General features: G+C 38.0%; 1 protein-coding gene across 1 annotated transcript in view; it reads left to right on the top strand.

Annotated features, from left to right (window-relative positions):
* The window catches only part of VWC2L (von Willebrand factor C domain containing protein 2 like), a 160,533-nt gene extending 133,944 nt beyond the window's left edge, over window positions 1-26,589 (top strand). The window contains exon 4 of the mRNA XM_011358648.2: window positions 23,316-26,589. Within this exon, the coding sequence (XP_011356950.1) occupies window positions 23,316-23,464 (149 nt within the window). The 3' untranslated portion in view covers window positions 23,465-26,589. The remainder of the gene's footprint in view (window positions 1-23,315) is intronic.
* Window positions 26,590-27,615: the final 1,026 nt, after the last annotated feature.

The raw sequence follows: 27,615 nt of genomic DNA, 5'->3' as shown, positions 1-27,615 counted from the left end.
ATATTGTGCTGTGGATCAGGCACTATCGTACGCCCTTTAGAAGCCCTATGAGGTGAGTACCATTATTATTTCATTTGCAGATAAGAAAACTATAGCATAGAGGATTTAAGTAACTTGGCCAATAGTATGTAGCTAGTAAGTAGCAAAAATGAGATTTGAACCCAGGCTCAAAAATTCATTATCCTATGTTGCTTCCAAACTACCCTGAATTTTCACATACCCCATACCACTTAAACTGCAGTCTTTTATGCAAGTATAGGGTTACTGCTCTAAAGAATACATGATGCCTATAGAACTTTGACTACTACTTTGCTTTTATCTTCTATTTTATGATGCTTCAAAGTTGATCTGGAAAGTTGAATTACCTGTAGAAAGGTATTTTGTGAAGATTAAATAGAAAAAAAAACTACCAGTTCCTTTAGGAGCATTGGTGCTGTATCCATGTACACTCTCACTTTGAAAGCCTTTGTTATCAATTGCTCACCTTTTAAATAATATCTCTGCCAACACACTGACCAGCAGTTTTATCCTTGTTGTGGAAAATGTAGAATGTTTATGTTGTAGAAAATGTAGAATGATCCATGGCTGTTGCCTGTTGGATTAATGACATAAATTATTTTTAACCAAGTATCAAAGTAGCACACGATCATTGTAAGGGGTGTGTTTTAAGCAAGTCGTCATTTTATTCAAGACATAAAAAGTATCTAGGACATGCTCAGCCTAAACAAACATACAGCAACTTCTGTGAAATAAAGTATTTTTTTTAAATGTGATGTTTCAGAGCTGGCAGAAATCTAAGGAAAGGTATTAATGTTTCTCCTGAAAACAAAGTGTCAATTTTATAAACTTTTTTATTGATTTCAGCCAAATTGAAAATACTATTTAAAAAACTTTTTAGTGGGAATGACTATCAGGAAAATCAATAAATTCCATAACTATCCTTGGTGACCATGTTCCAAGAATCTAACCACAAAGACAACCGTGATATCTCGCTGGCCCTCCTGACTTAAGGAAATACCTGATTTTTCTTACTCCCACACCCTAAAGGGAAAAAAAAATCCATGAAATCATTTAATCATTCGGCCAAAAGATTCAATTTTATTTTACACTGGATCTAACAAAAATAACTGAAGGATGATCACCAAAAGTAATGTATTTCCTTCCTAAAAGGCATTTTTATATCCAGGCTCCTGGCCACCCCCATCTCCAGCCCTGCTCGTTAACTTCTGGAATTGATTTGCAATCCCATTCCACATTGTGAATGTTAGCATGCTTGGGTTTGAGTAGGGGAAGTAATTTGTATAAACAAGGAGAATAACAGCCCTAGCATAGATCTAGGAAATTAACTGTCCCTAAAACGGTCCAGTGAGCTAAACCTGAATGATTTCTGCTTCCTCATAGTATTGAATCTTTCATTTCCTCTTATGGTTAAGCCTATTTCCTAAGCAGTGAGAACAAATTGCTGTGGCATTTGGCACAAAGCTGCCAAGATGTATAAAACTTCAGTTTGATTACCATATGTTCATTGTGGTAATTTCTTTCAGCCAAATGCTCCCTGGATTTTGTTTGCTGTCTCTTTTACCTTCTCCTAGATTCTCTTGAATTCTAATGTTTTTCTCTCTTTCTCAATAATGCTCTAGTGAGGAGCATGCAAAAGCTCTGTTTTATTCTAGAAATGGCCACAGTAGGAGTAATATTGCACTTCTTTGTGGCAGTTGTTCTCATTGGCAGTGATTGTTAGTTTTATAAAAATGAAGTGTAATGTTCACAGACAGTCTGAGTAATTACTGCAAATATCAGATTTTTTAACAACAGTAGAAAAATGCATGCATTGTTCAGAAACCTTGTCTTATGGTTTATATTATAACATTTGCATATTTGGAAAAAGTGTCATTCTCCCATTCTCGAAGTTCAAGTTCTTACAAACACCACTTTTAGCAAACACTGACAACATTGAATGTCACAAACCATATAAGTGGCTGAGTGAGAAGGGTTTTTGTTGGTAGAGTTGGCACATTCAAGTGATTCAAATGTCATAGTGGAAATCCTGAGGAAGGATGATACCTTGATTTTAATATCAGAGGCAAACCTACTGTTAGCAAACACTACAATCATTTACTGAACTCCTAGTATGCAGGGTGGTGACTGCCTTTGTGGTGTTCAAAGTTCAGTGTGAAAATGAGCATATACGTAAACATTCCTCTATGCCAGAATCCATGGTAGATATACAGAGCAAAGTGAAGGGAAGGCCCTAAGGAGAGGATGGTCAGCTCAGACTGGTGACACTTTGTTCATCAGGATTTGAAGACCCCCTCAAAGGCTACCATATACCCAGCAATGAGCAGAGGGCTTGAGTAAATTCTAGGAAAAAAAAAATAGAACACTTGGGGTTACATACCCAAACTTTTGAGTTTATACCTCCTAAAATCCTTGAATCAATCCTAGAACTAAAGCAAGAATGTTTAGAAGCCACAGTAGAACAAAACAGGTAGGTATACATGTATACAGTCCTCAGTGTGCTGAAAAAAAGGTTTTATATATACAATCTGCAGCAAGGTAAAATTTGCTAGGCTGAAAGTATAAGAGATATTTAAACACTTTTCACCAAGTGGTCTGTGATCATCAACATCTGTGTTCTTGGTACTCATTAAAGATAAATGCCAAAATTAAGTTTCTAATGATAAATACTGGCCTCAACATGAAAGTTACTGGAGAGAAGAAGATTAATTGAGCACCACTCACTGAAAAGCATCACAGAACAAAATTCAGCAAAATTCTGTCTAGCTTTCTCCCCTTGTAACAGGACTCGATCATTAAACAATTCTAGGTGCATTCAATGTCCCAGATACCTGAAAGTACAGAGATTTTATGGGAAGCAAAGAAGTAAAAGCACATTCTCTAAGTATCTGGGTTTCAGTGGGAAAGTCTTGCCATGATCTCATTAATTGTCAGCTTAGTAGGACCATTCTCCCATACTAATAGTTGGAAGCAAATCATTTTCCTGAAAAACTGCAAGCATAGTATACAGCAGGTGCTGAACAGAGCTTATTGGGTAAATTCATAAATACATGAAGATTTTCCTCTTCTACATGCATGAGAGTTTTTAGTTCTAGCTTTTTCCATTGATTTCGGTTTCACACTGAGTTGCACCAGTTAATGGAAATTTTGCTCTCTTCAAACATCTTCTCAATTTGGAGGCAATGTCAATGTAATTATAGGGTTGTCATTAAATCTACAAAAAATAATATGACTCATGAATGTTTTCCTCGCAGGAGCTCTTCACCAGTAGTACAACTAGCAGAACAATACTACTCATACTACTCATACTACTCAGAAGTCTTGTTAGTTCTGCTGAGCAATGTGACTCACATTCTCTCCTTGTGTGAGGGGTGTTCCATCACTGCTTGATAACACGAGGCATGCTATTTACAAGCTTCAAACTTTTACACAGTTAAAAAAATGTATGCCAATATTCTCTGGGATCTGCATGGGCATTTAAAAAAAAAAACTGCATGTTGGCAGAGATAATATACTTTCGATTTCTGAAAAAATGAACAGTACAAGCCAGGACTTATAATTTATAAATAAATTTTCATGTCTTCCCTGCAGGATATAAACACTAAAAAATGCTATCCATAAATTTGAATCTGAGCAGGGAATTCAACCAAATCCAATGGATTGTGGTACCATTCTGAGAGCATTAAAGAATCCTTGATTTATTTTTAATATGTAAAGCAGCTAAGGGTAGACCAGAAAGCCTTCAGTCAAATTCAACCAAATTGTTAACACAATTTGTCAAGTTGTTACCATGATAACAAGTATTTTTACCTTCTGTGTTAAGGCTTGTTAGCCTTCTGTGTTTGGACCAAATCCTTACCCCTCCAGAGATTCTTTTTAAGAGCACTAATAACAGCATTAGTAATCAATATACAGTTTGAAATTCTTTTAAAATCCATCAGGAAATTCTACTTATATCTAAATTTACCTATGCTGCTTTGGCGTCATCAACAAGTTGACTCAAGCCTATTATAGCTTCTATAACAAATTACTGCAAGCTTACTGGCTTAAAACAACAGACTTATTCTTGTACAGTTCTGTAGGTCAGAAATCTAAAATCCAGGTGTAGGCTGGGCTGCTGCATTCTTTCTGGAGTCTTCAGGGAGAATTTATTTCCTTGCATTTCCTAGCTTCTAAAGGCCGCTGGCATTACTTGGTTCATGACCCCTTTCTCTCATCACTCCAATCTCTCACTTTCTTCATCACATCCCCTACTACTAACTTATCCTTCCATCTCCCTCTTATAAGGACTCTTGTGATTACATTGGACCACCCTGGATAATCTATGATAATTGCCCCATCTCAAACTCTTTAACTTAATCACATCTGCAAACTCTCTTTTATCAAGTAAGGTTAACATATCCATAGGCTCCAGAGATTAGGATGTGGATATTTTTATGAAGGCCATTATACAGCCTACCACAGGTTAGGTATACCAAAGAGAGGACACAAAAATAGCAGTTCCATTTATTTAGGACATTATTTACCCCTCTAAAGCATTGAAGAATCACGGATGAAAAGAAGCAATTAGGAGAACATTAAGTCATGCTACTGCAAACAGACTGTATGAAGAAGTTGGCCTAGCCATATATTTATGCTGTAAAAAATTGAGACTTGGGGAAAATTAAAGGGTACATGACTTCATACCATCCTTAATGGCCCTGTCAGCCCTTAATTGCCACCCTTAATTGCCCCATCTAGGTGTCTCTGCTCACGCTCAGAGATAAACTCCGAGCTAAATCAAAGACTTGACTTTGTAACATCTTTCACGATCAGCTTTCTGAATTGACAATCTCAGATATGTTTAAAAAGTGCCTAGCTCAGTGTTTAGAACCAGCTTTTTGGCTTGAAAGATTTTGGCTTGAAAATCTGCATGTGAAATGCAAGGGCTGCACGAATCCTCTTTATTGCTCAAATGCTCCAGAAAGTACAATCCCTAGGGCTGTGCAGTGCCATTTGGAATGAAAATGAGCATCATATGAAAACTTGAGTATATCTAAAGGTCAGTGGAATTTCAACCAGATGCTTTGCTTCCCTACCACAGCATTGGCAGTAGGAGTGGTTTATAAATTCCACCTGGAGAAATAAATGTAAATATTTTTAATAACATTTTCCATTTCAATCTTGGCTCTTCTTTAAAGTTCAGAATACAGTCGCACATTCATTTTTTTTCTAATGTATACAACCAACATTTATTAACATAAGTAAAATATTTTAAAACGTCTAAAACTGAACTCATTACTCACCACCCTTCACATACCATCACCATCCCCTTCTTCTTCCCTAAACTTATTTTTCCTCTGTCCATCTCAGTGAGTGACATTATCTGCATCGCCCAATCCAGAAACCAGGGACAAGCTATGGGTTTCTTCCCCTGCCTTATCCCCTACCTCCAATGTCGTTAAATCCCGCCATGTATAACATGAGAATTTTCCTGTCCAGATTCAAAGTTAGGGCTTCTTTTCAACTCGTCTATCACACAGACAATCACAATGGTTTTGTAATTCACTCCCTTGTCTCTCGTCTGGCACAGCTCTGCTCAGTCTTTCACACTCTAGGCAGAGTTAGCTTTTAGAAATGTTAATATCATGTCACTTCCCTACTTTAAACTTTTCACTAGTTCTTTGCTTTAGAGGTTAAAATCCAAATATCTAATTTTGGTACAAAAGGCCTTTCATAGTCTTCTGTCAGCCTTCTCCCATTCCTGAACCTTGTGATTCAGCTACAAAAACTCTTCTTTTTGTCTGCACTGCAACAAAAATTAGCAAAACGGCTCCTGCTATTTAAGATTTTACAATTTCCTAGAAGGGATAAAACTGTTGAAATATACATATATTTTATATTTCATATATAAATATGTATATATTGAAATGGTATCCTTAGGGAGGAACAAAGTGCTTTGAGTTTCAAAAGTTAAAGAAAGAACATTTGGGGGAGATCAGTGTAGTATTCATAACATACTAGAAGTATAAATTTTGTAAATGATTATAAAGAAAATAAAGGGCATTCAAGATAGGAAAAAACATCCTGCTGATCTTTTAAAGTCCTCAGTCAGATTTCACAAGTCTTCTTGTTCCCGTCGAAAGAGCTGAGAAGCTACGGTTTATTTTATAATGAAGAAGCTATTTTAGTGGGCAGCTTCAGGGCCTGTAGCAGCTCATACTCTAGTTGGATAGGTGACCAGGGGAGGGAAACAAATAGGGAATGTTTTAGATGGGTTATTTGTAAAACACACAGATAAAGAGACTGTACAGTGAAAAGAAATAGCTCTTTTTTGAACAAGCAGCCACTGTTGCTGGCAGTGTAATATTTCTCATTTCTATGGATGACCATGATTGATCCTCATTTCCTTCTAAGCTATCAGTTCCCATTGATTTTTATTGACTTCCCTTTCCAACTTAGACCCTGAGGTTTATTAATTCACCCTCTTTTTTGCCAATTCCCACTAGCCTCACAAAACCCAAAACCTACATCAATCTAAGTTTCTGCCTCCTCTAATACCAGCCCTGAGCTGTTGGAGACATTTACACAAACACTCAGCTGCATACTACAATAAAATCCAGGGTTTCTCAGTAAAGCTTTCAGTGCTGCCATGCCAACCTCAAGACCCGGCTCTCTTTTACATGGACTTACTCCCCTCTCATTCTCAGTAGATGACTTCATTTCTTCACAGCCAAATGAATTAGCATCATTTTAACTCCCTTGCCAATGTCAAGAAACGTGTCCTTATCTTTGTATCTTCTTTATCTTTATATCTCAGGAGAATTTCCTTTCTTTTTAAAAGGCAGATTCTGGCGTAGTAAGTCTGGGCGGGGCCTGACATAGCTCATTTATAAGTTTCCTGGTATGCTAAGGCTGCTGGCCGTGAGATCATGGCATTTTAGTTAGCAAGTCCTAGAACTCATTCCCTACACAAACACCTAGAACTTTCTTTCCTTCAAACCTTCAATCTTTCCTTCATTGTGGGTTTTTTTTTCTCAGCATATAGATAGGTACAACTCCCTGATCTTAAAATTTTTTAAAAAGGAGGCCTTTAGAAGTTAAATGAATAAATTTCAGGCCAGTACATTCTCTTGTCCTTTAGCCCTATCTTCTCTTCTCTTCAAAACAAGGTTTCTTAAATGTATAGCTTACGTATTTTTTCCACGTGTTACTTAAAGTCCAGCTGCATCCCTACAATGACATAGAAGTTGTTTTTGCTTTTTGCCTACTGGATACTAAATTCGATGGATATGTTCAACTCTTATTTTATTCAATATCCCATCATCATTAGACTCATTGAAATTTTCTTCTCCACTGAATTCTATCACATCATCTTACTCCCATCTCAATATTCATTTATTCACATACCCTTTCTCAGGGGTCCATTCCTCTCTCTATTCACAACTTAAGTGTTAGTTCCTTGGGGTTCCATCAATAGTAACCTTCCCATTATGTATTCTCTCTCGTCGTAGGAAGCCACTTTCATGGATTCAATCACCATCGATATCCTAAAGACTTCTAAATCGATGCTTTCAGTTCAAATGCCTCCCTTGAGATCTCAACCCTTCTGTCTCACTACTTACTTTAAGCTTTCTACTGTTTATAAGCCGAAGACATTTAAAACTCAATATGTGTAGAAATTAACTCGAGATCTTCCACCTAACCTTGGCTATCCTATATTTCTCCTCTCTGTAAAAGATACCACCTGCTACCCAGTATAAAAGCAAGAAATACGAACATTAATTTATTTCCTTCCTCTTTCTATACCACTTACATCCACATTCTATCAATCTGTTCCCTTTCCTATCACCCCAGCTTGACCCCTCCTCTCTAATCTTACTGCCACTATTTCAAGGTAGACCTTTCCCATTTCTTTTCTGGAGCAATTACTACTCTTGTTTTCTCCAGCTTGGGTGACTTCCCACCCTGCACAGCAGCAGTAGTGATCTGGCTAAAGCACAAATATAATTATACTACTCTACCACTTAAAAATCCTTCCGTGTCTCCTCAATGCTACAACATTAAAGTCTATTCTATTTAGTACAACTTATAAAGTCTTCCAGAACCTGACCACTGCCCTTCCTTCTCTTCAGCTTTAGCTCCCTATATTCCTCCTGGGACCCTAAGCTCCAGCAATATAGAATTCCTTACATTTTTTTTCAATGGGTTATAACTCCTTCTTTGCTCATGCCACTAACTTCCTACCCACCACTATCGCCCTGATTCTTCACAAAAATAGCTCCTGTTCACCCCACAAGAACCGTTTAGTCTTCACAACTTCCAGGAAGTGTTCCTCTTCCTCAGTTTTAATTAGAACTCCTCCTACATTCTCCTACAAATCCTCGTTGTATCTTTGTGTTTGCCTCATTTCTGCTTGAGTATAAACCCATTGAGAGCTGGGACTATATCGTATTATCATTATATTTCTGATTTGCACTCTCAGGTACATAGGAAGCCTTCAATAAATGCTTTTAAATAAATGAATAATTAAATTATTCTTAATAATTGATATCTGTCCATTGTCAATTCCTCGGAAGGCAGAAAATTTTGGGATATCTTTGAGATAAGAGTGGCAGTATTTGCACTTAAGAGAAACTACCCTAATCTCTCTTCTCCCTGCCCTTCCCATGTTTAGATGTCTTCTCTAATTTCAAGGAAAAGTAATTTACACAGGCAAAAATAAAATCAGTATTTCTAGACTCCCAGGGGTCCAGGCCCTAGTCTATAATTGTACTTTATTTACTGGCTTATTAGTACATGAAACTATTTCCCTATTTTCAGAGATCTCAATGGGCTCTTCAATAACATTTTTAGCATATAAAACTTTGACCATTTTCTGGCCCGGAAATAAATATTGATGTCTGAAGTTCATTTATGTTTATGATAAGGCCAGGGTCTCAATGCATGATCTGAATGACTGTATAAAATGTATTCCCAGAGACAAAATAGCACCTCTGTGTGTCTCAGCACATCAGCAATGCACAGAGTTCCTTTCATAGTTCAGTTTTGGAAGTTGTTTATTCTGCAGCAATTCAAGCTTGAGCCAAACGGATTGTTTTTCTAGCTTAAATTGCATTGCAGACCTCAAGGAAAAGAACATAAACAGTCAGTAAATTTACAGCCTTTAAACAGAATTTCCTTAACTTGAGGGGATTCCCTTAATATTGGCTTCTTATAATTTTTTTTTCCTCACTTTAAGAGTTCTCCCATGTCATAGGAATTCAGAACATGAAGGGTTGAACACATGATCTGCTTCAAGCTAAAGTAAAAAAACAAAAACAAAAGCAAACCAAAAACAAAAAAACACAGCAATATCTTTTTAATGCAAATCCCTTATGTGTTGGGTACCATAGCCCAAGTATATAGAGTGGGAGCTGGAATGACAGAGCTCAGACCATGTTGTTCATATTCCATCAACACTCTGATTCTGTCAGAAAAACTAGTATACTATAATCTTAGGCCAGCAATCCACACCAGGAGGACTGTCGGTAAATACAAAAATCATCTGGTAATTTCCAAAATCAATAGTTTCACTTCCCTTGTTCTCCAGCTTAACTCTTTAGTCTATAATTTCAACCACTGTCTTGTTAATAGTTCCTATTTCTTTGCCCCTATGATCCCATCCCTGCCCAAACTCCAAAGCTGGAAAATAGCTAACACTTGCAAAGTACATACTACATGCTAATTATTCTCAGAACGGTTATGCGTATTAACTCATTTAATATTCCCCCAAATCCTATCAGGTGGGTACTGTTACTGTTTCCGGTTTACAGATGAGGGAAAGGAAATAGAATAAGTGACTTGCCCGTGGTCACGCTGCTATTAAATGATGACTATTTGCCTAGGGCACGCTTCCACAATATTGTGGTGCTCTAATGAGAAACATCACAGTTGCGATTAAATCGGTACCATTACAAATTGTAGTCATTGTCCTCATCTAGACCTTCACCCTGTTCAACAATTTCATTATGCTTTTCCAGTCAGCTATCTTTTTCATTCTCTCAAATGACTGCCTCAACCCTGTCCTTTCTTCATCTTCTCTCTTCACTCTCAGCAGATTAGTGCCCCTCCTCCTTCCCAGAGACAATGGAAATTATCCGGCAGAAAATCCTTTAGCTTTCTATTGTCTATGACCATGGAAGAAATTCCCCTTTTCTCATTTAAGAACACAGAATCCCATGCCCTTGCTTTCTCGGGGGCTCCATTCTCTAAATTATTCTGCCCCACCCAGCCTTTTTCTATCCAGTCTCTCTCCCCTGATTCTTTCTCACCAACATTTAAAATATTTATCACTCTCCCGTTCTAAATATCCTCCCTCAACTCTGGCCTTGTTACAGCTACCAACTGGGCTTTCTTTATGTCTGCCTCCCCTTACCGCCCATCCATTCCTCAACCTTCTTCAATCTAGTTTTTGCTTTCACTACTGCACAGAAATTGCTCTTGTAAGTCACCAGTAAACTTGTCTCAGCCCATATCTCACTGGCCATCTCAGCTGCATTTGACACTGCCCCTACCAGAAACGTTTCCTTTCCTTTGCTTCTCTGATACCGTATACTGCTGTTTTTTCTCCTTCTCTTTTGGAGACTTCCTTTTAGTCCCCTTAGTTGGCTCCAACTCTTCTGTCTCATGTCCTAGGCCCTCTGTCTTCTTGCACTACACCCAATGCTTCAAGGAGACCTCATCTACCCCTCTGGCTTCAATTACTATTTACTTGCCAGGGACTCGCAACTCTCTCTGCCAGGCTCAGCCCACTTTGTTCCACTATTTATTTCCACTTGAATGATTCATACACGTATAAATTTAAAAGTTCTAACATTAACTTTATCCTCTTTTTCCCTACTCCTGCTTCTTTATTAGTGTCTTGTATACTTGCTTAAATCAGAAACTTAACAGGCATCTTCTACCTTACGCCACACATTCTGTCCACTACCAAATCATATTGATTCTGTCTCATAAATAGTGCTCACATCCACTCACTTCTCTCTAGTCTCATGTCACTCCCTTAACCCAGCCCACCATTATCTTCACCTGGATTAAGACAAGAACTGATTAAATTAGTCTGCTTTCTGCTTCTCTATGCCTCAAGCCTTTCTTGCACTTAGGAGCTATTCATGCGTGGCTGCTTTGCCCCTTCCCTCTCATTATTACCCATCACTTCCTCCAGGCACTCTTCTCTGATGTCTAAACTAGATTAAATACCTTTAATATGTGTGCTCTTTACTTTATTTTTCATAAATTTTATCCCATTGTTATTTATATTCTATATCTACTTTTATCATATGCAACAGAAAGGAAGTATGACTGGTCAACATTATATTTCGAGACTAGAAATATTTCTATACTGGAATCATTATACAGTTTGTGGACTATTTATTTTTACTAATTTCATCATAATTTGTGTATCATAGTTATTAGCTATCTGCAGCCATTGTTAGACATTAAAGAAAATGTCACTTCGTTACTTAATTTACCCATGGGATGTCTAATAATATCTTACAATGAAAATGTCAGTAGGGCAGCTTTGGTCATATAAAATCTGCTTATCATCTTTTTTTCCATTGCACAGCATTTTGTGTCTTTGAATATAAAGAATAGAAATGGAATGCTTTGTGTTCAATCTGTATTATGAAATGTGCTGTGTGTGTGTGCGGAGGGGGTGATGCCCACTTTCTTGACAAGCATACCCCATGTCCACTGCCCCTCTCTCCAAGTGAGTGTGTGACTTCCATTCTAGTATGTTCAATCAAGTATATTATTTTAAGGAAATGAAATAAGTTTGTAATTTTTTCATCAGTGAAGGAGGCAGTTTTCAAAGATGATACTAAATTAGTTTTCTGATGTAGAAAATGTGTTGCTTACAAAAATTTTATTTCTCATACTAAAGGTAGATAAAACCAAGGAATACAATCTTTTCTAACCTGATTCTATCCCAAAGATAAATATAGACTATTTTCTTTCCAACGATAACCAACTTGTTTTTGGAAAGTGAGGTCATTAAAGCAAGCAAAATGGGTCCAAATGCCAAGTTTCACACATGACTCTTTAATTCTCAAAGCTGTCATATGGGTACAAATCACACTTATCAAAGCAACACAATAATGACAGCTCAGAGGTCGATGCTGAAACTTGAAAGTAATTGAACCATTTAACCACCATTTACTTGCTCAGAATTTCTCCTCAGGAATGACCTGTTGTTAAAAGCCTATGTTCTTGTAGCATGGTAAATTCATTGCCTTTTGGATCAGCTCATTCTATTTTGAACCATCTTTCAAAAATCAGACTAACTGTGCCATCTTGCTGGTTCCCAGTGGTATGGTTTTTATCTAAGTTCTGCTTTATCCTAAAACAGTGGTTCTCATACCTTAGCCTGCATCAGAATAACCTGGAACATGTGTTAAAACACAGATTACTGGACCCATACCCAGAGTTCTTCATTCGGTAGATGTCTGATGGGACTGAAAATTTACGTTTCAATGATGTTCCCAGTGATGCTGATGATGTCGATCAAAGGCCTACAGTCTGAGAATCCCTGTCGTAAAGATATGTCCTTTCCAACAACGCTTGGTATTTCTTCCTACCAAAGTATATAAAATTTAGTTTTCTTTAGGTCACTCCTAATGCCTCTTTATCCTTTCACAGTTCTTCTAGGCCAGTACTGTCCAATAGAAATATCATGTGAGCCATGATATTTTCTAAATTTTCCAAAATTAAATTTTCTAAATGAGCCACATTAAAAAGGTAAAAAGAAAGAGATGAAATTAATTTTAAGAATATATTTTATTTCACCCAATATACCCCAAATATTTTTATCCAACATTGATTATTGATTATCAATGAGCGATTTTACTTTTTTTTTTTTTTTTAATGCCTGAAGCCTACCGAGTCTTTGAAATCTGATGTGTATTTTTTGCACTAACAGCATACCTCATTTTGGACTAGTCACATTTCAAATACTCCGCAGTCACATGTGGCTAGTGGCTACTGTAAGGGAAAGCATGGCTCTAGGACTTTAGAGTCAAGGAAACTTGAGTACTAGGGACTCTGCTTTACTGGCCTCTTTCTATGACTTTGACTACTCTTCTTCAGTTTCAAATGTGCCTAGTTGTCAGATGCATTATCAATTTAATGACACATTTTAAGAGACAAAAGTAAAACTATTACAACAAATGCACACCTTGATTTTAAAATGCATGTCAATATAAGCATTTTATCTATTTTTTATACATAGAACATAAACATGTCATGATGCACTGTTTTTCTATTATCATTTTGTTCTTCTCGAATCCTCCCCCATCAAAAATCTCTCCTTCTAGCAAGATAATCCATGTTAACAACACAGTATTTCTGCTTATTTTTCCTTCGTCGTCATGTAATCTTATACAAACACACACACAGAAATTTGTCTATATTTGTTTTATGAAAATAGGATCATATTACACCTACACTTCCCTGCAAAATTTCTTTCTTATTCAACAATAATTCATGAAAATCACTGCAAGTCAGCTGCAAGTCATAATTCCTTCTTAATGGCTATGGTAGAGTCTATGGAGTGGGCACCAGAATTTATTCAATATTTTTGTTATTGGTGGGCATTGACATTTTATTCTGTTTTTTCAAGCATTAAGATAAATGCTGCAAAAAACCTCTAGATAGACAGATATTTACATACATTTATTTATTTATTTATTTTGCCTATTCTCACTTTGATGTAGCTTACAATCTCTTTGCTAGACTTTCTCTATCTGTGTCCTTTCTTTCCAACAAACAAAAGTAGTTATCATTAGTAGTCCAAGAAAACCATTTTACATTATTTTCCTAATGAATTCTACCACAGTCAACAACTGATTCACATCAACAAACTTCCCTTAACCCTCCCCAAAGATGCTGTCTCTTCACAGGAGAAATCCACACAGGAATGATTTTCCTGTTGAAAGCCCACTCACTTTGCAAAAAAATGTTAGTTGACATCAACAAGATTAATTTCTTCACTGATGTTTTAAAATTAAGAAAATAAAAATTAGACTAGAACGAAGGACCCGGACTCTATAACCTACCCAAAGTAGCATAGATTATAACTCAGGCAGTAACTATAATCAGAATGATAAATAGCAACAACTGATATTTATTGAATGTTAATATGTAACAGCCATTGTTCTAAGTGTTTTACGTATGCTAATCTAGTCTCTCCTTCGAAACTTCCATAAGGTAAGCACTCTTATTATTTTAATATTATTCCCACTTTATGGCTGAGGACATCGAGATCATACCTCCAGTGAATGACAGAAGCAGGATTCAAATGTGACATTATCATCCTAATCGCCTCACCTAGAAGTTAATTAGCTCAACCACTAAGTAAGAAATAGTAAATCACCTCACCTCCTCGCTCTCTGAACCCCAGTGCCCTCAGCTGTAAAATAGGTACAGTAATACCAGCTCTTCCTAACTTTAAGATCGCTGAGAAGAAACATGAAAGTGATTCGAAAACCATTGAAACGTCTAACAAGGGAGGTAGTTTTGTTTCAGCTTGGAAAATTTGACTGAGGTGATTTCATCATTTGAAGCAAAGGCTAAGCAGATGAAGTGTTTTATACGATGGCAAAACAAGCCATATTCTGACCACATACATTCTTCCGAAGGTGAGACTGGACATACACAGCCAACTAACACAGAGCATGAACTACGCCAGATTCTCTCAGCCTGCCGATTTGCCTGAAATTAGAAAAAGAGCAGCCAACCTTTACCTCCGTTGTACAGCCTGACTGCACCCTTCCTCTCTCTGCTCCAGCCCTTGCATTTTACTTAATTGGAGCACCAAGCTATAAATCTTACATACTTAAGGGCCAGAAAACTCTCTGGAGCTCTTACACTGAAATTTGTGTGGGAGTTCAGCAATATTGAATTTTCAAATAAAATGATTAACAGTCACCTTTAGGGCAGCCTCAGAGAAAACAATCCTTCCTGAATCTTGCCACCATAATCTGAGGAAGCTTTTTGTTCTTAGGTTTAATAAAATGGTGGTAACATAGTTGTGAGTGAGTAAAAGCAGGAATCGAGGCAGGACACTCCATTCTCTAGTCTGGAATCTCCAGCAAGCAAAATCTCATCAGCATTCTCTGTCCGGGCCTAACGAGGCCATTGGAACATGTTACTGGGGAGATTTCAGTCACTTTTTGCAGTTGGATTTAAACTGCAATCGGCTCTAATTAGTGGCTTTTTAGAAACATTTTCTCCAAGATTTTAATAGTTGAAAATGGGTACACCTGATCAGAAAGACTATTTGCTTTTCCACAGTGGAATAACACCTACCAGACTTCATGAAGCAGAGAATTAAAATCATTTAAGAGGAAAGGACATAATCCAATCTAATTCAACCCCAGACTGAGGCCTACAAGCCTACTGTTTGCTGAAACAATGATTTAGATGCTCTGCCAAATAAATATTGGATGTTTATGGGCTTACACAATAGGAATCTGCTTCATTTATGCAGCAGGAACATCATTCACAACCGATTTCTAAAAGACACCAAGCGTCAGTAATAAATTTTCAAATCAAGGCCGGAAATTGCAATACTCAAACAGGGACTATTAAGCAATATGAAGTTGTTGTCAGAAGAAGGGTTATCAGGGATGCCATACCAATTTACAATCCGAAAGCATCTATAAAGCGATCATAACCAGCCTGGCTTTCCTGGTCTCCAGGGTGGAGGCTTGGCTGTAAAGAGGATCTGGGTCAGTGAGCAGCAAGGACAGGGCATTTCCTACTGAGAGATCTCAGTGCCAGTCTGGCTGCCCTCTGAGATGATCACTGGACCCACTCTGCCTTCTCAGCCATTTCTGCTTCTTGGGAGTAACTCTGCTTTGCAGTTACGGAGAAGAAGTTGAATAGAGCTGCAGGAGGGGCCTGCTTTTCTGTCCTGCACAGGTATTCTATAGCTGGACGTAACACTTTCCATTCGCCATTTTTCTATTTATTCCTTTACCTACAGACACACACACACACACACACACACACACACACACACACACACACACACTTACACACACGCACATACACATACACAAACTCTTAAAAAACAGGAATTTAAATATCCTAGCCTTTTTCCTCTAACCCATCCGCAACACCCAGGTGCTATTAAAATTTGGAGGAAATGAAAAACAGCTCCAACTTAGACAGATTGACTTCTGAGATGGAGCACAGAAAAGTGGCTGTGGATCCCAGCTCAATTACTTGCTAGTTGTGACCTTGAGAAACTCACTTGACATTTTTATGTTTTATTGTCTGACCTATAAAACAAAAAAATAGTAGGTCGCATAGGGAGGAAATAAGATCGTGCATAAAAATTCTTAAAAAGAATTCAAAAAGTGTTAATTGAATTCAGTGTTATCAGCTGGTTCTGGGTTGTGCCTGAGCTTCCTACAAAAGAAAGCTGGGGAATCAGGAAGAGGAAAGTGTATAGTTATGACTGACATGTGGAGTAAATAATCACACATATGACGAAAGACTCTCCTCAAGGAAAGTAGTCAATCAGGGGTCAGAATACAAGGGTTGAAATTAAACTCTCCAGCTGTGCAGTTCTCAGCCCCTTATCAAGTCCTTTAATCTCTGAGCTTTACTTCCCTCACTTGTGCAATGGGATTTATGGTAAACACCTTACAGGATGATGGTGAATATGAAATAAGAAAACCTTTGAACATGGTCTATAAATTATAACGTATTTTTCACTCTGGGTCCAGGCTGTTCACTACATTTTATTTATTTTCTTCACAGCACAGAATGACTTGAAATAGTCCTTGTTTAATTGTTTTTCTTTTTTTGTTTTTTTTGCCTGATTTACTCCACTAGAATGTCAACTCCCTAAAGGCAGAAACTCTGTCTTAATAGCTGTATCACTCGTGCTTAGAGCAGTTTATTCATTTAGAACAAGGAAAGCATACTGGCAGCCAGCCCTAGGAAAAAAACTTGAAATAAATGAAGTCTGCCACATTGACCCCTCTCCCCATTTCCCTTAGCCTCAGAAAGGAACTATTCCCCTCTTCCTATAATTGGGAATTTCTCTACGTGTGAAGAGAGCCCATCTCTCCTTAAAGAGGTTGCAAATGCCAGATATTCACGTTCCTGCCTCCCTTGCAGCTAGGGTGCAGGTATTTAACTAGGCCCAATGTTTGTCCTCAGGCTCACCTGCCACAGACTTTAAATTGAAAGCTAGTGATTTCAAGAGGCATAGAACCACACAGTCTTCATTCTGGCAAGACTAGTATGAGGCAGCTCGGCTCATGGTTCTAGCAGTAGCATCCAGGGTCCTGGCATGGTGATATTCATGGGACAAACGGCGATATCTGCATTCAAAGTGTTTTCACTAGGTCAAATCTATGGTATGATTTTGGCCCTTACTCTTGATTGTATTATGTCCCAAACTTGGTTCTCTCAGCTATTCTCTAGATATAACTTCCTTTAATTTGTGCCTTTTATCCAGGATTCACTGGTAGGATCATCCTCTTCCCTAAACAGCCCAGTATTTCTACTAGATTCTGATTCCCTAAGGGACTCCAAATGAGTTTTTCTTTTATAAATTACCTTCCCCCTCCAACTCTTTTCCTCCTCCTTCACTCAGATCAAATTGTACATTCCTGGGCCTTTTTCCCCGTAGGACCTTACTTTCTATAAGGCATATCTGATCAATTAATTCAAGTCAATGTGTTAATTGCTGACACTAATTTAATGTTACTCCAGCACCTTAACAGAGACTTTTAATACCTCAAAGCGAGGAAGAAAAAAATGTGCTTTTACCACCACAGTGCCAAGGCCTCTGAGGGCTCTATTCTTTGCCATCTTGAAGGTCCTGCATCTATCAAGATAGGTCACGTTTAGCCCACCCTTGAGTGTTCTGTGGACTAATTATATAGCGACACTGGTGTGGTTTATGGAATGTCTTTTCTTTATGATTCTACATGCACATGCATGCATACACACACACAGAGGCTTACTTAAAATATATCAATAGCTTCCCATGGCTTTTACAATAAAGATCAGAATTTTTAACATGGCCAACAAGGCCCAAATCTTGAGCCCTAACCTAGTGATGCAAATGTTTAACAACTGACTCTCACCAGTGTCTAACAATTGGCTCTTGGGCCAGAAGAGGGGTGCTCAAAATCCTGATTTGTAGTATTTCCTGATTTGGCTGGTGTAAATACTTCCATCGTGGCTGATTTCAGGTTATGAATATAATGTCAACAAGGTTACAAAACTCTTGAATATTTAACACTTGGCTCTTGCAAGCCAATATGAGCCACTGGCTCCATTACAACACTGTTTTCCAAGCCGCTTCTAACTGCACTCACCACTCTAACCTCATTGGCTTTTTCGACTTCTTCAGTGGGTCATACTTACTCCCCCTGCCCCCCATGCCACACACACCAAATCTTTCCATAGACTCAGAGCCTAGGTCAAGTCCTCTGTTACAACCTTCCAAATTTCTGTGATCCTCTCCTTCAGAGCATCGATTTCACATTAAGTATTTGTGTCTTCACGTAACTGATGTGATATTTAACATAGTAAGCAAGCATGGATCTATAGGAAGTTTGAAAAGGGTAGCTACAGACTTCTTTTTCTTTTAGTTCTATGCACCCTTTTATAAGGGGAATTTCAAGGCTTATCAATAAGACAACTTTAGTGAATGAGTGAATCTACTCTGTTCTTACAACTACAAACATAACAGAATTCCTTCTATTTTTTCCTGGTTTCTTAGGTTATTGAAGCTGGAGAAGATAATTCCAAATGTTTCTTCTCTTGATCACTAGATATTCTATGTAGATGCCTATGGGCTACCTCTGAGAGGTTGAGGTTCGGAGATGGGGGATGTACTGCTGAAAAGACAGCTCCAGGTTCCCACAGCCACCTCACCAAATAAGTTCTGTTTTTATAAGATTTTTAAAAAATAATTTCTAGTGCAGAAAAAATAAATGCAAACCACTTTTTATTTTATAGTGGACAAAATAAGTGCTCATAGAAGTACAGAATAATAGGGGAAATGATTTATATGTTTCATGGAAATTTTTTTTTTATGTATGAAAATTTCTAGCTTGTTTTCTTTTCTTTAACCTCCTTGCTCCAACTCCCAGTAAAGATTTAAGTTGCATTTACCTTTGTATTACACTTTCAAAAGTATAAATCTTTTCTGAGACTGGGCCATATGGGTTTCCATTTGTATTTAGGTTACAGAGTGCTCACCTCAAGTCACATAGATAATTAACTGTAGAACCACAACTTGAATCAAGTCTCCTGAGTCACATTCTACTTTCATTCTGCTGCTTAGTTGGTCTGTTTTCAGTAACAGTGAGAACTCCACTGCTGCCCAAGGAAAAGCCAAAGTTCCACTGTCCAAGCATCTCTTCCCTGAAAACATTTATTTTCAGAAAAATTGTGTTTTATGGAGACTTTATGAATACACACAATATAAAACCAGTATGTTTGATAAAGAGCTATAGAAAAACAGTCTCACTTCTTCCTAGCCATCAAATTTCTTACCTCAATATGCATCCTCAACACTAAAAAAAACTGGACTTCTAAATTCTGGATAGAAACCCAAGATCTGGGCAAAAGAATTGCCTCTTTTCCTGGGCAATTAAAATCATCCTATAAGTGAGAAAGATTTGCATTTATATTCCATGGATGCCACTCACTAGATAGGTGATCTCACACAAGTCATTTTCTACCGCTGAGGCTCAATGTCTTGAGAATGAGAATGTATATTTTATAAAGTTTATTAGAAAGATTAAATGAGACAAACTCCTGGCATAAAGTAAATGCTCAAAAAATTGTTGCTCTGTATTTCTATTAATTTATAAATATTTCTGTACCTATATTACTAGAGCTAGGGCTGATATATCTAGGTAAAGCCTGATCTCAGAAAATAATTTTGTTTCCAATATATAACTAGTTTGTTCATACTGTGTCAGTTAAACAAACATACACTGAATTTTTAATATTTGCTGGACACAATGTTAGGCCCAGGCCATTCGAAATGACAGATATTCAGTTCTGTTTTCAAGGAGCTGATGATTTCAATCATCCCTGACAGATGAGACAGGCTATGTTCTTAAAGGTCTCTAAGAGAGACCTCACCACACTGTCGGCAACTGCCACACTAAATTCTCAGTTCTCTGAGCAATTTGTGTGTGTTTACAATTCCTTGAGAATCAAAGTATCACCATTTTCTCTTATCCTAGGCGTCAGAAGAAAGAACAGTTGGTCACCATTTTTCACCTACTAAGCCTTCATTCCCTGAGAGTTGTTGAGTTATTCCTCTGTCTTCTCTTTCTAGATTAAATAATTCCAATCTCTTTAACCTTTTCTCAGAGGTCCTATTTTCCAGCTTTCAGTTTAATCATTTTCACTGCTCCTCTCTAGGGTCTCTCCAAGTCTTCTGCATTAAAATATGTTGCTTTTGCTATTGAATTCACTCTGCTAAGCATCTAAGTCTTTTATATAAACCGGGACAAAAGAAAAGCAGCTTCCAAATAAAAGGAAGAACACAGACAGAAGGATGGATTTCCCCTGTAAGAAACTCATGTAGAACACTCATATGCTCAAAGCAAATTAGCATTTACTGTCACAACTGGTTTACAGTCACCACTATTAAGAGGCCGGGCCAAAACCAAAACAGTTTCTACATTGTACCAACAATTCTGTCTGACATTTACTTAAATTACTTTTAAGCAGATCAGACTCTTAACGGCAAATTCGAGGCTTGCTTTAGTTACACCCAAAGTTTTCAGAAGGGTGCTAATAAAATCACTGTTAATGAGATCAAACAGGATATTTTGATTCTGTAAAATACCTCTGGCTGCCAAGTAGACAGTTGAGAGGTTGCCATGTTATTTACAGATAGTGCCTCTGACTGGTCAGTCCTGGCAAAGTACTAAGGCTCTTTCTTTGCATTCTGTCAATCAATTCGAATTAATATTTCCTGAGCTGAGAGTGCAGCAAATTCTGAATGACACTTAAGAAATGATGTACAGCAGCTGATCAAATTCATACCAATCACAGTATGGCATACGCAGAAAGACATACGCAGAAAGGGGCAGATATGAAAACCAGAATCCTCATGAAATATCTCGTCAAGACATGCACGATGGCTTGACAGAAATCTCTTACCAAGAGCCCTCTCTGCCTTTTTCTCTTATTATGCTATCAAGATGAATCTGCCCATGTAAGCCAGCAACATTCCTACACACACACACACACACACACACACACACACACACACACACACACTGTTTCAGGGACTTCTTTGTATTGGAACCATTGTTTATATTTTTTTTTTCTTTCCCCATCTGGAAAAGTTAAAAAGTCTACAATTGGGGTGAAAAGAGTTGGTTTGAACTGGAGAAGTGAAGGGAGGAAAGCCACTATCTCCTTTGGATGACTCCAGGAAAACAGATGGTAGTTGAATCTGGTTCAATTTCTGAACTATTCTGGCTTTGATCAGACCCTGTCTGGCCTAGATCTGGCTGGACTGAGTGAGGTCTGTCAATAACTGCCATGGTAGAACCAGCTACATTCTGGAAAAGTCTCCTTACCAAGTTCTCCAAAGATTCTCCCTGTTCTGGTAACAGAACTTGGTGTGGGATTTTCCCAGGGAAGTGTAGTCCCAAAGACAGTTCAATCTTTCAAACAATAACTAAATCCGAAGACTTATGAAATTTATATAGCACTCCTTAAATAATCAGCATTTAGGATAGCCAGGGTCTTATAACCACAGCATCATAAGAAGTGCCCTCCTGGGCAAAAGTAGACAGTTTGCTAGCTGTTGGGATGTCAGCCTCGACTTATTATATAGCTTCTACTTTTGCTGGTTCTCCACTCCAGGCACGTACCCAACATGTCTGCCCACCAGAATGAAGGAAAGGCATAAATACACAAATGCCATTGGTAAGTGCATGCACAAGCGAGGTCTGGGAGCTTCAAAACAATAGGTGATTAAAGCCATAGAATATTAAATCGTTTTATATTGATAAATAGATATCGTAACTCAATAGTTACCATTTTCATAAAAGCAAGATTCCAATTACAAAGTGGAACTGCAAATCGCCCGATTTCACTTATTTGACAGTAAAGATAGTCTCGTAAATTCTTATCAAATGGTAAGAAAGTGAAGTGGGGCACTAATATTGATGTATGTTGCCATGTTGATTTGTAGTGGTTATGGCAAGTGGCCAATAATGCTGGATTAATAAATCACCGGTAGACACAACTCGGTGCTCCATTTCTTTATCCAAATATCCACTTGAGAGACTTATATCAGATTATTTCAAAGGAACAGCAATTTGTACCACCCTACTATAATCCACTGCACCCTGGGAAGTGATACTTATTTCCTTTGACTTTGAGAAATAATATTGCCAACACTGAACACTGACATTGGTACATTGGGAGAGTGAAGGGGAAAAAAAAAGAGAAAATAAGTAAAGAGAAAAAGAGAGAAAGAGAAGAAGTGAAAAACTGAGATTGGTGAATTTTAAAAAATATACATCGATAATGAGCAAGTAACATTTTTAGTAAAGTGTTTCTGAATGTGAAAAAGTAAAATAAAATTCCTGTTGACTTTCAAAAGCCAACTGTTTGGGTCATTCTTTAAAAAAATAGATATCCAGCAGATTAAAGGAACTCCATTTATAAAAATCAAATGAACTTCTAACAAAGCTTGTTTGGGACATGAATAAATCATCTAGTTATGAATTATTCATGATTATCAAGAAACAAGCTGGGGATTCCAGGAACTGAGCTTGGGGAAGTGCTGAAACCAGGGAGTGAGCGAGTTCATCATCTCATACCCGCCATGGGAAGAGAGAGGACAGGCCACAGGATACCGTCATCGGACACAGACCTTGCGAAACCCCCACTCCAGTTCCAGGGAACACCTCAGCAGTCATTACACCCCAAAGCATAAAGCAAATAGAGTTTAATTCATAGAAGTTTACTTTAGAAAATTGCATATACTGAGTAACAGACAATATTTTTCGAGCTCTGGAACTTTCTTTTTTTAATGCGTGATATATATAGAGAATACAATCTGTGTGCAAAAGACAGGAAGGGTTGAAAGTCTGCATTTAAAGGAGACAGCTAGAAAACTCCTTAATGATAAACTGTTAAGTGTAGTGTGATCTATTCATTCAAGGTTTGGGGGTTGGATTTTTTAACTGGGGTCAGGGAGAGAAGAGAGAAAGGGAGCCTCTTGGATTTAATCAACTAATCAATGTATGTGTGTGTTCCAGGTCCAAACTGCTTTGCAGGAACTACAATAATTCCAGCTGGCATTGAAGTGAAAGTGGATGAATGTAACATCTGTCACTGTCACAACGGGGACTGGTGGAAGCCGGCTCAGTGTTCAAAACGTGAATGCCAAGGCAAGCTGACTGTGTAGGACAAATTCCCAACCGATGACGAATTCTTGGGAGAAGATGGCTTCTACTCTGCACATGTTTAAAATAAAACAAAACAAACCAACAAACTCCTGCCAGCTACAACAGGGTCACCAGCAAAACCTTTTAGGGTTGACAAAAGTGAATATTTTACTAAGAGGAAATTTCTCTCTTTCTCTCTCGCTATATAAAATATATACAGTATATAGCTATCGAAACCGCTTTTGTAATTATCCATGCTTGGTGGTGACTTGACGACTGAATTTCTGGAACAAAAACAAAGAAAGAGCCTCGTACAGGCTCCTCCTCTGGTGACACCACTAGCCTGCCAGCTCTCCGTCCGCCGAGTCAATCCATTTTTACTCTCCTGTACATCATACACAGCATTTTTCTCTTGTAGTATTTCTTTTTCCTATTTAGAGTCTAAGGGGCCAGATTTGACTGCACAGTAAAGTTTTGAGTTGTGTCAAACCAGCTTTGGTAAAGAAATGTCAGAGGCGAGGACCCTTCCTGACCAGAGGCACCAAAAGCATCCAACTGATCTCTCCCCTCGAGTCATGACCTATAGGCTAAGAAAAGAGAGGCGCACACAGATGGACCCACCACCGGGCAGGGCAGGGAACTGGTGCTTGGTGCATTATTTGGGGGTTCTCAACTTGATTCTTACGAACTACACGTTTCATCCTCAAAATCTTGAAACTGCCAATGAAAAAATATGTGAAGAACACCATGAACTTGACTAAAGAATCCAAAGGAGACAAGTCTTTAAAATTGTAGCATTAATCACCAAACTTTCTTGTGAGGCTGAATTCGAGTTCAGCTTATAACTAAACACACTCTTAGCCCACTCTGTCACCTGGCACTACAAATACCAGAACCAGGGTGAGTAGCCCACTGTGAATCTGAATCCTTCTGAACACCACTGGCTTTCGTGGTCAGATTTGGCTGAAAGCCAAGAGGACACACAGGCAGGTTTTATGGTTCAGGCCATGTTTGCCATGTTAGAGTAATGACTGCTCAGCCCTATATCTAAAACAGATTCAGGACACTCTTTCCACCTCAAGTGCTGATTTAAATTAAAGATTAGGGTAGAGTGAGTCTTGCACAATATAACTCCATTTGTTGAACATTTTTTTAAAATGTATATATTAGATACTGAACAATTCAAGTGAACCTTTGAAGAGTCTCAAGGTTGCCCTGGTAATGCTGCTAGTCTAGTAACAGAAAAACAAAATACACAGGGTATCTGATGCCACCTCGATTCAAGTGCAAATTTAGCAATTCTGAAACCACATGGCATAGTTAGTTGCTTATTCCACTTTTCCGTCTTGAAAACCCTGGCACAGATCTGGTAGGGTCCTTGAGGAAACTTGAAGGTTGTTCTCATTATCCATATTCCTTCCTTTTCTGCTCCCACCCCAACATGGGCTTTGCAATAACTCCTGTGGAGTGCCACATTCTAGAACAAGCTTTCTCAACCTTAGTACTATCGACACTTTGGGCCAGACATTTCACTATTGCTGGGGGTCTGTCCTGTGCATTTTTAGAATGTTTAGCAGCATCCTTGATCTCTATCCACTACATGCCAATAGCAACACCCTAGTTGTAACAACACAATGTCTCCAGACATTTCAAATGTCCCCGAGGAGTGGAGAAGTGGACAAAATATCACCTGATTGAGAACCAGTGGTCTAGAATAATCAGTATAAAGTGGTTTCTGCCAGGGGACATACCAGGCACACTCTGGCTAAGCCTGTGGCTTTGGTGAGCCTCTGAGCTCTTTGGGATATGCACAATCGGCAGCTCCGAGGGGGAGGGGTCAGTCTCCTCCAAAGGGAGTGATGCTTCTATGCCATAGGTCCACCCTCAGGAAACACTTCTTTTGTCTCACGAACTGGATTTTCATTTAAAATTGTCAGTCTCTCCTCCCTGGAAGCACTTCCTGTCATCAAGAAAGAGTTGTCATTTCCAAAATTAATGTGTTGACAAGGTGGACCTGACACTTCTCACGCACACTGTGCTTGTGTCATGATACAAATAGCCATGCCGGCACCATTCAAGGAAGAACATCAAGCCGCCTTCTCTTAGAACACCAATTTGCAGCAAGGTTGGTGCCTTTCAGTAGCCACCATGGATACATCATATAGACAGTCATGAATCATTCATGAACAATTCTGCATGATTTATTCCTGCACTCCAAAGTAAAGGCATTCCATACTTCAGCTTACGTCTAGACAGAGATGTATTATAGAGCTTTCTTTGCCCCGAGACTTTCTGTTGCCAGCTTCAAAAATCCACACTCTTGGAAAGAAATAATAAAAATAATAAATGACAGGAATAAGATTTGAAACCTAGAAAATGCCACTAATGGAGCCATGTAGCATAGTACCCTATCTATTATTAAAGAGTTACTCTGTCCTTTTAAGAAAAAGGAAAAAGAGTGAGACTGGGAAGCCAGGGTACAGAAATTTTGCGTCAAAGTCTTGGCACAGTGATAATCCCAGCAAGAATTAACTAGAATCAAGTACAATATCCATCAAGAAATGCTCTTTAGACAGTTTGCAGAATGAAGGCTGCTCCTTGGCCTCTGTTACCAGCCAGAGAAAGGATTTTTTTTTTTTGTCTCAGAGTTTCACTACAAGCTGTTTCTTTTAAGACTTTGTAGCACTGACATTTTTCCCCTTTTAGGGAGAGATGAACCTATACTGTGACAGAATTTCTCATGAAGCATAAGCATTTACAACTTCCTTCTACCCAGGTCATTGAGAAATTCTTTCCAAACTCTGAACACCAGAGCTGTGGTCTCATCTGTTGCTCATCTGTTGTTTTTTTTCCTTTCGAAGGCCTTGTTTGCAACCACACTGTCACCTCTGTCCTGGTATTCTTCCTCTACCTTTGGTTCTCGGCTTTAACTACAGCTATGTTTAAATAAGGGATCAACATCCTGTTTGTCAGCTGATGCCTGTTTAAAAAAAAAAAAAAGATTCAGTTTCTAAAATCTTTGAAAAATGGTGTGCCTGAAAACTAGTGAGAAAAAAAAAAACCTAAACACTAAACTGTAAAAAGGGGATTCTAGCAACAATATTTGATGTGTAAAGAATATATTATTAAAAAATTATTTTGTTAAATATAAAGTGTGTTAACCAGCAAACATTGTTTGTGGTATATTTTCCTTCCTAAATTTCTCCCTTCTTCCCACCCTCATCGTTTAATGACTAATTCTCAGTGACTTCTATCATCTGAAAGTGTATGTGTCATTAGAACGATATTTAATTAGAATTAAGTGTTAGCTTTAGCATTTGCCTGTGTATGTTTTCATTTTTCATAATATAAGGCAATGCTGACTTAGGGATGGGAGAGGAAACTCAAATACACCAGCAGTGAGAATGTAAGTGATAGGAAAATATTTTCCTGACCTATGTCCATACACGATACTAATGATAACCTATAATTATTGAGTGCTTGCTCTGTGGCAGACCCTATGCTATATGCTGAATCCACAGCATTTTGTTCAATTCGCAAAGCACAGCTATAAATGAGGGACTCCAGTTATCTCAGCTTTGCTGTTGAGGACACCAAAACACGAAGAGGTTATGTGATTTGCCCAAGATCAGAGAGTAGTCAGTGGCAAAGCAGGAATTTTGTATTATGAAAGTTTTCGAACATACACACAAATCAAGAAGATAGTATAAGGAATCTCCATTTACCCATTGCCCAGATTCAGCAGTTATCAGGATTTTGCATAACATTTCACCTATTCTTTTTTTTCTTTAAGTATTTTAAGGAAATATCAAGCATCATACATTTCATCCCTATACTTTGCAGTAATTATCTCTTTAAAAAGAAAAGAGTTTCTTACAAAACTATGTTGTATATTATATTATCGAAACTTAACAAAATGAACAATTCCTGAAGAGCACCTAAAATCCAGTCCATATTCAAATTTCTTTGCTTTCTAAAAGATAAGGAGGAGGGGGTATTGCATAATCCGAACCATCCATAACTCTGGATTTGGTTGTAATGCCTCTGAAATCCAAAATAGGGATTTGAACTCTGCCCCCTGACAGCTATGAATTCGGACAGACTTCTGGGCTTGTTGTTGGAAGGTCTGTGATGGCAAAATTACTCTTTTAAAGCTCGGTGTTAAACTCCC

Source organism: Pteropus vampyrus, unplaced genomic scaffold, assembly GCF_000151845.1.
Source record: "Pteropus vampyrus isolate Shadow unplaced genomic scaffold, Pvam_2.0 Scaffold42, whole genome shotgun sequence".
NCBI lineage: Eukaryota > Metazoa > Chordata > Mammalia > Chiroptera > Pteropodidae > Pteropus > Pteropus vampyrus.
The sequence above is the reverse complement of the archived record's forward strand: the minus strand, read 5'-3'. Positions and strand labels throughout refer to the sequence as shown.